General features: G+C 38.2%; 1 protein-coding gene across 2 annotated transcripts; it reads left to right on the top strand.

Annotated features, from left to right (window-relative positions):
- Positions 1 to 3,730: 3,730 nt before the first annotated feature.
- LOC143851610 (LIM domain-containing protein HDR3-like) lies at positions 3,731 to 11,369 on the top strand. 2 transcript variants are annotated; one of them, XM_077361092.1, is made up of 12 exons: positions 3,731 to 4,009; positions 4,649 to 4,803; positions 6,423 to 6,504; positions 6,669 to 6,783; positions 6,871 to 6,991; positions 7,139 to 7,222; positions 9,434 to 9,553; positions 9,689 to 9,901; positions 9,980 to 10,042; positions 10,171 to 10,286; positions 10,436 to 10,494; positions 10,858 to 11,369. In XM_077361092.1, exons 1-12 carry the CDS (start codon positions 3,964 to 3,966, stop codon positions 11,187 to 11,189), a joined length of 1,506 nt encoding a protein of 501 aa, XP_077217207.1. In that variant the 5' UTR covers positions 3,731 to 3,963; the 3' UTR covers positions 11,190 to 11,369. The 2 variants fall into 2 exon arrangements, with proteins under 2 accessions (XP_077217207.1, XP_077217208.1); XM_077361093.1 differs by lacking the exon at positions 3,731 to 4,009 and having other exon boundaries at positions 4,655 to 4,803; positions 6,413 to 6,504.
- The last annotated feature ends 398 nt before the right edge of the window (positions 11,370 to 11,767 follow it).

Genomic DNA, 11,767 nt, shown 5'->3' with positions numbered 1-11,767 from the left:
GATTTTATTATGATGTTGGTTCCATGGAATCTGGTTTTGGCCTTTGGGTCGTGACATGATCATGCATTTTATTAGACCAGCAATGTATTTGGGCTTTCTTATATACCAATGGAGCTATGGCTTTCTTGATCCACCTTTTGTAGTGACTTGGTAATTGTTGGGCGTTCGCTCATTCTAATATATCTAAATTTTTTAGATCAAGAGGAATAGGTATGGCATACGATATTGTACTTGGGGGCGAGCATGCCGTAGCTTTGTGGGATTGAATATTCATTTATTTAGAAACTTTTGCTTTACCAATTAATCGGACATTTCATTTATGAGTTGGAATTTTAGGAGTTGGAGTTATTTATGATGGATCATTGTAAGACTTATTGGTATTTAATTTGATTGGAAATTTTTAGTTGCTCTCCATACTTGTTTGATGAACAGGTGATGGTTTGATCTGCTTGACTTGCGCGCCTGTGCTGGTGAGTGATGGGCGAGCATTGTTGTCGCAGACCCCAGGTTCGAGGCGTGACAATAACTCTGCTGGTTTTCTCTTGTTTTAAGATAGGAGATTATTCTTTTCATAAAATACTTAAACTATTTATCAAGGAGTATGATAAAGTTAGTCCATTGTAGCCACTAGCAAAACTGACTCATTAACATGGTATATGTGAAAAAACGTAAAAGGTTGGCAAAATTGATAGAAAAGTGGACTGGCTTTCTTTTAATCAAGTCCTAGTTGATTTATGTATAGAGTGTGTACAAGAGAATAATGTGAATATAGAATACACATGGACCTATGAGAAAGTAGGATAGCCAAATCAGTTCTTATGGCTATCCCCTGTGAGGTGTTTAACGTCCGTACATGCATCCATGAATAGGCTGCACGATCAGGTCGTGAGGTCTCCTACAAGATAGGACATAGCTCCTTTAGTTTAAGCCCTGTTTCTTTTGGTTTTTAAGAACCGTTTGTGAGTCCAATAATTAGTTTTGAACTCACAATCGGTTCTCAAAATCCAATATTACAAATAAGGCCTTGGGAGGTTGCTATGAAAGTTACATTTACTATTAAATTATTCTTTGAAGCATGTACGTCGCGTTTGTGGTTTGAGCTGATATCTAAGGAGAAAATTGGAAGAACATAAGTAAATTTTTCATAAATGTACACTATCGGATTCCAGCTCAACATTATCAGAGTAGGCAAAATGCCGATGCTTAAATGTAGGCTATTGGATTGACAAGCTGATTGTAAGAAAGTGATCATTTTGTTCTTTTTCTAGTTTCAATCTTTCAAATATAATTAATTAGTTTGCTAATTTTCATACAAATTACATTGGGTGGACAGCCTTCTAGGATAAGATCTTACAGTGGGCCATCTTCGTAATCGGCATATGTGGATTATTGATCATTATAACTTATGTGTGAAGAATGACAAATCAGTAGACCACTTGTTACTTCATTGAATTTTTTCAAAGGAGGTTTGGAGCCACATCCTAGATAAGTTTGGATGTCTTGGGCTTGTCCTCGTTAATTGGTAGACTTTTTGGAAAGTTGGTTTTCAGTGCCATGGCCTTCAAAAGGTAGAATCATATGGAGAGCAATAATGCTAGCTTCAATATGGATTCTATGGAAAGAGAGATGTGCAAAGCTATTCAAGAACCCATCTAAAGGACCACTTTTTACATGCATTCACCAAAATCATCTCTATGGTTATTATATCTTGGGTGAGAGTTTTACCTCCCTTCAAATTCTACTCCACCTCTGACAGTTTCACATGCTAGAAGGAGATTTGTGTGGTTTAAGAGAGGGAGGATCCGGTTACTCCTAGTTGAGTGCCACCTGACCCTAGATGGCTCATGCTTAATTTTGATGGGTCTAGTATGGGAAACCCGGGACCGCCCGGGGTGGGAAGTTTGCTTAGAGATGAAGTGGGAGAAGCTAGATGGGCATTCACGAGGTTGAGGTTACAATAGCGTTTTAGGGTATCAAGATCATTGAAGAAAGTATGTTGGATAGATTAATAATCAAGAACGATTCTCTTAATATCATTAGATGGATGGATGGGAGCAGCTCATATCCGTGGAGATTTGCGAATTGGATAGAGGAGATCGATTTGAGATCGTGTGAGAGATCACCTTGTCCGATTTCAGCATGTCCGTTGTTCAGCTAACAGAAAGGCAGATCGTTTAGCCAAAGATGGGGTGAATCGGACATCATTGGAGAGATTTTTGAGTTTCTTCCTCCGTGATATGTCGCTTCCTATCTCTGTGCTTGTATAAGCCATCCATCTGTACTTTTGACCTTCTCGGTCATGGGACTTGCCCCTTTTTTAATTCAGATTTTTACTGGTTAAAAAATCATACAAATTGCACCTTACAATCCGAAAAACTGCGTTAAACTACAACAATTTTGCTTTTCCACTTAAGAAAAATCATACAAATTGCACTTTACAATCCGATAAACTACCTTAAAAGGGCGGCCAGTGCACGAGACTCTCGCCATTGTGGGGCCTAGGGAGGGCTAGATGTACGCATCCTTATCCCTACTATGCAGAGAGGCTGTTTCCGTGACTCGAACCCATGACCACCAGGTCACAGTGGAACAACCTTACCGCTGCTCCAAGGCCCGCCCTCTGATAAACTGCCTTAAATTACAGGAATTTCACAGCCACTTTTTTTTATGGAGATGAGCCACATCATAGATGACTTTAAGAGCATATTTGGCAGCCATAAAAAAATATTCCATGGAATATTAGTGGGGCTAGTTGTAAGAGATGTTTGGAGAGGGAGACTTGATAGAGTGGGAGTAAGGGGTACATGAAAAGCCCCTCAAAAATAGGGAAGAAAAAAAAAACCCAAATTGAAGTAGTGTATATTTTTTTTCAATGTATTTGTCATTGCTTACTTGTGCTCTCTTTCCTTGCCTACTCTTCTTTCATAATTGGGACAACAAATATTCGATGAAATATATTTTTATTGTAGTCAAACATGCCCCAAACTATTATTTTTTCACTTAATAAGGAAATGCAAAATTGCTTTTGAGAAATTGCCTAAATGCTCTCAAAATTTTTACAGCAAATGGGAAAAGGCTGCTTTTGTTCTTTGAGACATGTGCTTGCCAATGTACCATTTTGCTACCAATGTAGCATTTGATCATTTCTTTCTTCTTTTTTTGTGTGGATCACTCATTCCAAGGCTCCAGATAGAAAAGAGGAATTCTAGACTGAAGGGAGGCTCTCCCATCGGCTGCACAGCACCATCAATTTTTTACTTGTGTAGCCAATAGGAGAGCCCTTTCACCTCTTTTTTGCAAGGGATCCCTTCACTATAGAATTCCTCAGTAGAAAAAGACCAGCATCAAAAGCTAATGGCATAGGACAATTCTTATTATCTGTAGTCCAAAAAATAAAAGGAACAATTGAATTAGAGATTGAGGAATGGAATCGAATCACCACCCACTTCGAAATTCCCCAACCTTTTTAACCTTTCGGCAAGTTTAATAAATATAAAAAACAGAACTAGCATTTTAGTAATTAAGTAAAACTCACAGAGCATTTCACAAGAACCTCCTCCCGCGAACTACTTTAAAAAAAAAAAAAAAAAAAAACCCACACCCCCTCGTTTTTATCTACACCACCCCCATTCTCCTTCCCCCCTCAGCCTTTTTCCTTCTACAGAACTCTATCTTTCTGTAGATTCTCTCTTTCTCTCTCTCTCTCTCTGCCATTTGCTTTCTTAAGGAGAGAGAGAGAGAGAGAGAGAGAGAGAAGAGGAATATGTCTTTCTTTTCCTTCTCCGTCTCTGATATTCGCTTTTCTTTCGTCTTTCTTTTCGCTTTTGATGATGCTTCCTCTCTCATATTCGAATGCCTTCAAACCCTCCTTTTCCACCTTCCCTTTGCATTTAGGGTTTCTTTCTGCCCCATCAAAATTCACGCGATCCAAAGCCTTTCTTTCCACAGAATCCATTCCCCTTCATGGCTTCTTCTGAGGTGAACCACCTCTCCCACCAATGCGTTTACGGTGTGTAAATCTCCTCCTTCTCTTTCCTCTTCTTCATTAGGGTTAGGGTTTTTTTTTTTTTTTTTTGGTAGATGCTTCTTTAATTCTCAATTTTTTTATTGTGGTTATGGTTTTCTTCTTTAGCTTTAGAATTTTACTTGGAGATGTGATTGTGTTGGTTAAAAATATCTTCAATTGTGCGCAAATCTCGTCCTTATCTTTCTTCTTCTTCATTAGGGTTAGAGTTTTTTTGGTAGTTGCTTCTTTATTTCTCAATTTTTTGATTTTTTGGGTAGTTAATTCTTTATTTCTCAATTTTTTGATTTTTTTGGTAGTTGCTTCTTAGTTTTTTGAGTTTTTTGGTAGATTCTTCTTTATTTCTCAATTTTTTTATTTTTTTGGTAGGTACTTCTTTATATCTCTTTTTTTTTGGTAGATGCTTCTATATTTCTCAAATTTTTTTATTATGGTTATGGATTTCTTCTTTAGCTTTAAAAATATCTCCCATTCTGTTTTTCTTTTGTTTTTTCTTTGTAAAACTTCTCTGAGGTTTGAATTTGATTATTATGTTCATGCTTTTGAATAGAAGAATAGTGATAAGATGTCAATTTAGTCGATTATATATTTTCTTGTGTTTCTTGATATTGCTTTTGCAATCAGGGGACTTTGTTCCATCTTATGGTGAGAGAAGATCTCGTGTACTGAAGTGGTTTAGTAAGTTATTTAAAGGATCAGGTCGTGGGGCATCGAACAAACGATATCCGCGGCTGGTTGGTGACGAAGACATGGTTTCACATGTTCCAAGTAGATCCATGGTAATTTTCTATGCCTTTCGACAATGAATTTCTTATATTCTTTGGTTCACCTTGCTTGGGAGGTTTCCTTCTCTTCCAACATATGTTGATAGTTTGGATGATAATGATTTACTCTAATCTCCATGGTTTCTGTTTTGCATGTCTTACATGCTCCCTCTTCTTTAGATCAATTTATTGATAAAATCACCTAATTTGCTTGTATACTCTCCACTCAACTCAACAAAGCTTTTGTCCCAAACTAGTTGGGGTCGGCCCTAATTTGCTTGTATCAAGAGGAAAAATATTCTGTGTTACAAGTTGAAAAGCCAATTATGTTACAAGTTCAAAAGGTAAGATTCATGAAGACATTTTCATTTTGAAAGAATGGGATTTTGTAGTCACAAGATTCTTTTTATAATAGCTGCTACAATTCTTAACCAATCTTTGCTTGAGTGTGTTTTTTTTTTTTGGGTATCAATCATTGCTTTAGATTGCATTGTGTAATTTAATGACCTTGACCAATGACTTTCTTTTGCTATGATGAATAGCAACCTATTAATATAAAGAGAAGAAAAAAGCAAAATATTGTATGATTTAAAGATAGCCTTGATAGTCCTTTGGCAAGATTCCTGTAACCCATTTGCCTTGCTAAAGGGAAGATACAGACCCCTAGCCAAATCCAAGGTCTTATCATAATGAAGTTACAAAAGTTATACTGTGAAGAAACCTCATAAAACAAAACAAACAATGAAAGAGCAATAGGCCAATGGTCCGTCCCATAATGGTTGACCCAGATTCCTATTCAATACCCATGCCACGGCATTTATTGGGTTATATTCAACCAAGAGATTCCTTGTTACACTTTTACTAAAAATCCTAAACTCTTTGAATAGCAGTTGGGCCTTAGTTACCTGTGATTCATAACGGACATTCAAGGGGCTATCTTAACTTTCACAACACATTCCCATCAAAGTTTACCTTGAGGAATCAAAGGTTTCTTTTCATCTGTCTACTATCTTTTCTAAAATGCCCGCATTTGATCACCCCCATCAACTTGTGATTCAAGTCCTCTACCTCGTTACCCCTAACTTCCCACCTTGTTATAGCCCAAGGTGTGCTTTTTATCCTTTTTACGAACTTCACAGCGGTTGCACTTTCTTATGCATTCTATCATTCCTTTTCCTCCACACAAAATTACAGAAGGGAATACTTACTCTAGAATTTGCCCATCCTTCAAATGGATCCATAAATATTTTCAGGGATACCCATATGGTATCAAATAAATGAAGAAGCAGCAAGCCCATTGAAATGTCAAGCAAGCATGGAGCGCGTGACTCTTCTATCCTCCATCACATGATGCACGTATTCACTAGCAAGCCAAATCTCCCTACGTTGTAAATTGTCATGCATAAGAATTTTCCGTCTTTCTACACAACTTAACAGCTCGTTGTCCCTCAAATAAGCTTACACAATCTAATAATGTATACATGCGTTCATGCACATTAATTTGCTAGAGTCACAACTCATCGTGATTTTTTGTTTTTTTTTTAATGGTAACTCATTGTGATTGTTATATTTTAGTGGTTGTTTTTTTCCTTTGTATTGTTGCATGACCCTGCATTCTTTTAAGTTATTATCAGGATGATCAACCGAAATCTGAGAATGAGGAATTGGATCATGCAATTGCGCTTTCTCTAGCCGAGGATCAAAGGAAACCAAATGGTAAGTTTTGACTGGTTAAGATCTAAGGATGCAACATTGGATTCCCATCACTATATTCACATCATTAAGCTTGTGCGTTATGGTCTATTGCATAGATAATGATATCTATAAATATTGGAATTCTTTTCTTTTTCTTCTGGTATAACATAGTAAGATTCCTTCAGGGTACAAAAGGCATGCAGATAACGACGAAGATCTTCCTAAAGCCCTTCAAGAAAGCTTGAACATGTCTTCGCATCGTCCATACATGCCCACACAATTTTTCCCGGGAGGATATAAGTTAGTTCCTTCAATTACTCTTTGTCTGTACAATTTACTCTTTTGATTGTCATATAGAGTCATTCTCCAATACAAATTACCCTGCAGAGTCTGTGGAGGCTGCCATCGTGAAATAGGTTACGGCCATTATTTAAGTTGCATGGGAGCATTTTGGCACCCCCAATGCTTCTCCTGTCATGCCTGTGGCCAGCCAATCTCTGAGCCTCAGGTATAGTGTTTTCTTTCATGCATCAATATATGTTTTCATGGCTTGCATTTTATAAAATATTAGAAATAATGGTGCCAAGATGCACAGCAAGTTAGGATGATAAATTTTTTCTTGTATCTAGCTCTTACTGGTTCCTTTTGTTTGAAGTTTTCTTTGTCAGGGAGTGACCCGTATCACAAATCCTGTTACAAAGAGTTATACCATCCCAAATGTGATGTCTGCCATCAATTTGTAAGAAACTTCTTACACAGCATGCTAGCTCGTATCATTTACTGTAAAATGGTTCTATTGGCTGATTTTGTGTCATGTTCGATATTATATATCATAGATTGCTCCAAACTTCATCTTTCTTTCTCTCTCTTTCTGAATGGGCTCAAAACTTATCTTTCTTTTGACTGGAATTGTTATATCATGTAGTGTTTGCTACTACACTTCATTATATGGCATAAACAATGGTATGAACTATGAAGTATGTCTCTCTTACATCAGAAGATATCAAGTATGATGAATGGGAACAACAAGAATCTAGACAAATAATTAATCTAGATAAACAGTGATATCACTATTGAATACTAGTCGTCATCGAATGTATCATAATGCCACAAATAGGTCTCCAAAGCGTCTAACGAATCAAGATATTCCCATTGAGCAAGTTCATGAAAATCCGGTATGTCTTTAATCCTTATGGTGTATCGATTACAATCCATAGACTTGGATTTTCCCATCAAAATCCTGCTATGCTGAATAGCCATTCTAACTTAGGCTCCGATACAAAATTGATGCAGGACGGGTATGGAAAGATTATTATACATGTAGTTCTGATACCAAGTTGATGTAAGAGGGCCACGGAAGTGGTTCTCTAGGAAGGATACGATGGGAGAATAGGGATTGTGCTGGTATGATTAGAGTTTAGGCACAGGTTTTAGGAATAAGACTGGTTTAGAACTTTAGGGGTTGTTTATGACAGTAAGGGACCATTGAGAATGTTTTGGGAAGGGATTGTTAGGACTGTTTTGCTGGTAAGGAACTGTCAGGACTGGCTAAAGTTTGGAACAATCCCAAAAGGTGTTCGTGGAGAGATAGAAGGTATTTTGGTGAGGAAAGGATTAGAAGAGCGCTGGGGTAGGGTGATTCGTGGAGGAAAGAAAAGGTGTTGGTGGAGAGAAGGGTGTGGTGGTCGTGGGTTGAGGGAGCAGGGTTGGAGGTGGTATAATTGGAGAGTTGTCCGGCTAGAGGGAGGGAAGGAGAGAAGGAAAGGTGTTTAGTGGAGAGGTGGATGGGAGGTTGGATTTGCGATGGGGTAAGGCGTAGATGTTTGCGGAAAATGGGTGGGGGAGATTGGGTTTGCTGCAAGGAGAAAAAGAACAGAAAAAAAAACATGATGAGAGAGAGAGAGAGTTGGGACAAAGTCTTAGCTGAGTTAAGAGAGAGAGAGAGAGAGAGAGAGAGAGAGAGAGAGAGAGAGAGAGAGAGAGAGAGAGAGAGAGAGAGAGAGCAATGTCCAAGCTAGGGAGCAAATTCTTCAATCTTCTATTATGCTCTCAAAAGTGGCCAAAGGCCTTACATTTATAGACAAAATAAAATCCTACTTCTAAGAAGACTTGAACTTCTAATCTAACCTTAATCCACTACTCCAACACAAATTATAATTCCTAACATAACTAAAAAAATCTCTACAAACTAGAACCACTAATAAACCCAAATAGATAGTAGTCCCATGACAAATGGGATGATTTTGATATAAATTTACTATATTTAAACATGAGCTTACTATATTTAGTAACTTCGATAAAGACATCCCAAATGTACTTTAATGCCCCCCCCCCCCCCCCCCCCCCCCAACCACACACACACACCCAACCCACTCACCCATCCCGTTTCCTAAAAAAAATGATATTAGCACCTAAAACTAAAATTTGGTTCCTAAGATGGTCCCCATCACTTGCCTTTTCCTTTCCTCTTTGCCCTCCTTGCATGACCCAGAAACAGGCAACCGCTTAAGCCAGCTTACCCTCTCCCCCTTGTGCCCCCCATTCCCTTCCATTCTTTTCCCCCTACGGCCCTGCATCTCTTGTTTTGGTAGAGTACATGTGCCTCTCCCTCCAGCCTTGTTTTCTCTCAATGTGAACTAGAAACTGGCTATTGCCAAAATCCAGGGATAGCTATCCATTGAACACCCTCTATATCCAAATATATCACGGCGGTTTGTGACTCTGTAAAAACTCCTTATTCCTACATTGTGAATTCTGTGGTCTTAGTTTATTTTTCGAAATTTATTGCTATTTTTTCCATTACACTGCCTAGTAACTGACAGATTTGCTTCTCACTGATGTATGCTGGGATTACATTTTTTATGTCAAAGGTTTCCTAAGGAGATCTCGCTTTATATCTGAATTATTGAACTGCGAATGACCTTATTTTATTATTTGCCCATCTTTTCAGATCCCAACCAACAGAGCTGGTTTAATTGAGTACAGAGCTCATCGGTTTTGGTCCCAAAAATATTGTCCTTCACATGAACTTGATAATACAGCCCGGTGTTGTAGCTGTGAACGAATGGAGGTACAAAGTACAAAACTCTTGTTGTGTTTAAGGAGGTTTATCAATTCATTTGTTTTCTCTTTAGTAGATTGCTCTGATCAATTATGTCCAACATTGATTAATGTCGTTCCTTTTTGTTTATTTTTTATGTTAAAGTCAAGGAATACAAGATACATTTCTCTGGGTGATGGACGGAGTCAATGCCTAGAATGTTTAGATTCTGCTATCATGGATACTGGTGACTGCCAACCCCTTTACCATGCTATTAGAGATTATTATGAAGGGATGAATATGAAACTTGATCAACAGATTCCAATGCTTTTGGTTGAAAGACAAGCCCTTAATGAAGCCATGGAAGGGGAGAAGAGTGTAAGTTTTTCTTGGGTTGTATACATTTGCTTTGTTTTGTGAAAGTTCTCTTGATTCAAAGCTTGTTATTGTTTCTAGGGTCATCATCACATGCCCGAGACAAGAGGTTTATGTCTTTCTGAGGAGCAGACTGTTAACAGTGTATGCGAAAATTTCCCATTCCTTTTCATTAAGCCACTTTATTTGTAATAATTTTCTTTCATTTTCTATGATTAAGGATAAAATCTTTATATTTGTTCTCTTGTGATTTCCTTTTGTTGCATATCTAGATAACCAAGAAGCCAAAAATTGGTGGTAACCGATTACTAGATATGAGAACTCATCAGCAGAAGTTGACTCGAAAATGTGAAGTTACTGCAATTCTCGTTCTGTATGGCCTCCCAAGGTAATGATATTTATTACATTTTCTGATGAGCCAGCACGAAAATCGTTTCTTGCAATTTTGATGTGTGTTTTTTTTGTGCTGTTTTGATTCTTTTGACTGGGAAGCTGAGATCAAGAATCACTAATATGTTCTCACTCTTCTGAATGCAGGTTACTGACAGGTTCTATCCTTGCCCACGAGTTGATGCATGGTTGGTTGCGCCTCAAAGGTACTATGCCTAGCTGAGGTCTCTTTGTTAGTAGTAATGCCATTTGCTCTCTAGTCTAATCCCCTAAGCTGTAGTCTCTCTGAAATCTAATTTGCTTTTGTTGCTACTTGAGGCTAAGATTGTTTACCTTAGTCAACATTAGTAGTAGTGAGTTGTAGTCCTTCCAGCTCAGTATGTTAAGAGTGGGCGCTTACCATCTTACCTCAAAACCCAATGAAATAATGCAATTATTTACAACGTATTCTTGGAATACCCCAAAAATCACATCTTGTAGCACCCCTAGTCATTCTAGGTAGATCTTTCCACCACCAGAAACTTAGAAGCACTATCTCATGAGTGTCCATTTCTTCTTTATCAATGCAGGTTATTGTAATCTAAGCCCTGAGGTGGAGGAAGGTATTTGTCAAGTGTTATCTCATATGTGGCTCGAATCAGAGGTTATGCCGGAGTCGAGAAGCATGCCATCCACATCAACTGCTGCCTCTTCATCCTCGTCCTATCAACAATCATCGTCTAAGAAAGTAGGAAAATCCGATATTGAGAAGAAGCTCGGTGAGTTCTTCATGCATCAAATTGCACACGACTCTTCGCCAGCTTACGGAGAAGGATTCAGAGCTGCCAATGCAGCTGTCAACAGATATGGGCTATGTCGGACCCTGGATCATATTCGCCTTGCCGGAAAATTTCCAGTGTAATCGCTTTGTCTTGTATTGTGCTGCCTCGTAAGGATCTAGCTGGTCATGGAAGCTTAAATCAGCTGCCCCTTAATTTTTCATGGGCTCCTTCGGGCTATTTATTATACACAAGTGATGCAAATGTAATAAGTGTTTAAAAGTAACTTAATAGCAATTTAATCTTAATGATATTCAAAGGTACTCCATGGCTCCATGCTGGCCCAAGTTCTATGCATAAGAGGGGTACTCATACGTGGACGCTAGTGCCATGTATTCTTTCTTGCTTTCTTTTCTTTTTTTTGATAAAGATGCAGTCATGCAGATTTTATTAAAGATAGATTACAAGGGCACTTTGGATGATAAAGAATGCCCCGTATGAAATGAGGTGCTAGATGCTCCTTTGTCTATAGGATCTTTCTAGAAACGGGAGAAAGGAAAAACAGTACAAGCATAGATCTTTAATCTCATCACATAGATCTTTCTTCTCATCCATGAGATTGGTTACCCTCCACAGCCCGTCGCAAATCCCCTCGCCCACAAAATAGTATTAGAGAAATCACTTTCCACTTCCAAATTGCCCTCCATTTGGCTGATGAAAA

The sequence above is a fragment of the Tasmannia lanceolata genome, unplaced genomic scaffold (assembly GCF_043159265.1).
Source record: "Tasmannia lanceolata isolate RefF3 unplaced genomic scaffold, GAP_Taslan_0.1 ptg000018l, whole genome shotgun sequence".
Taxonomy (NCBI): domain Eukaryota; kingdom Viridiplantae; phylum Streptophyta; class Magnoliopsida; order Canellales; family Winteraceae; genus Tasmannia; species Tasmannia lanceolata.
The sequence above is the reverse complement of the archived record's forward strand: the minus strand, read 5'-3'. Positions and strand labels throughout refer to the sequence as shown.

What these genes read in the sequence shown, in the direction of transcription:
- LOC143851610 (XM_077361092.1), top strand. Translation starts at nt 3,964, where the DNA reads ATGGCTTCTTCTGAGGTGAACCACCTCTCCCACCAATGCGTTTACG. An exon ending in AGCCAATCTCTGAGCCTCAG is followed by an intron (nt 6,992 to 7,138) that starts GTATAGTGTTTT and finishes TTTTGTTTGAAG; the next exon opens with TTTTCTTTGTCAGGGAGTGA. An exon ending in GTTCTGTATGGCCTCCCAAG is followed by an intron (nt 10,287 to 10,435) that starts GTAATGATATTT and finishes TTCTGAATGCAG; the next exon opens with GTTACTGACAGGTTCTATCC.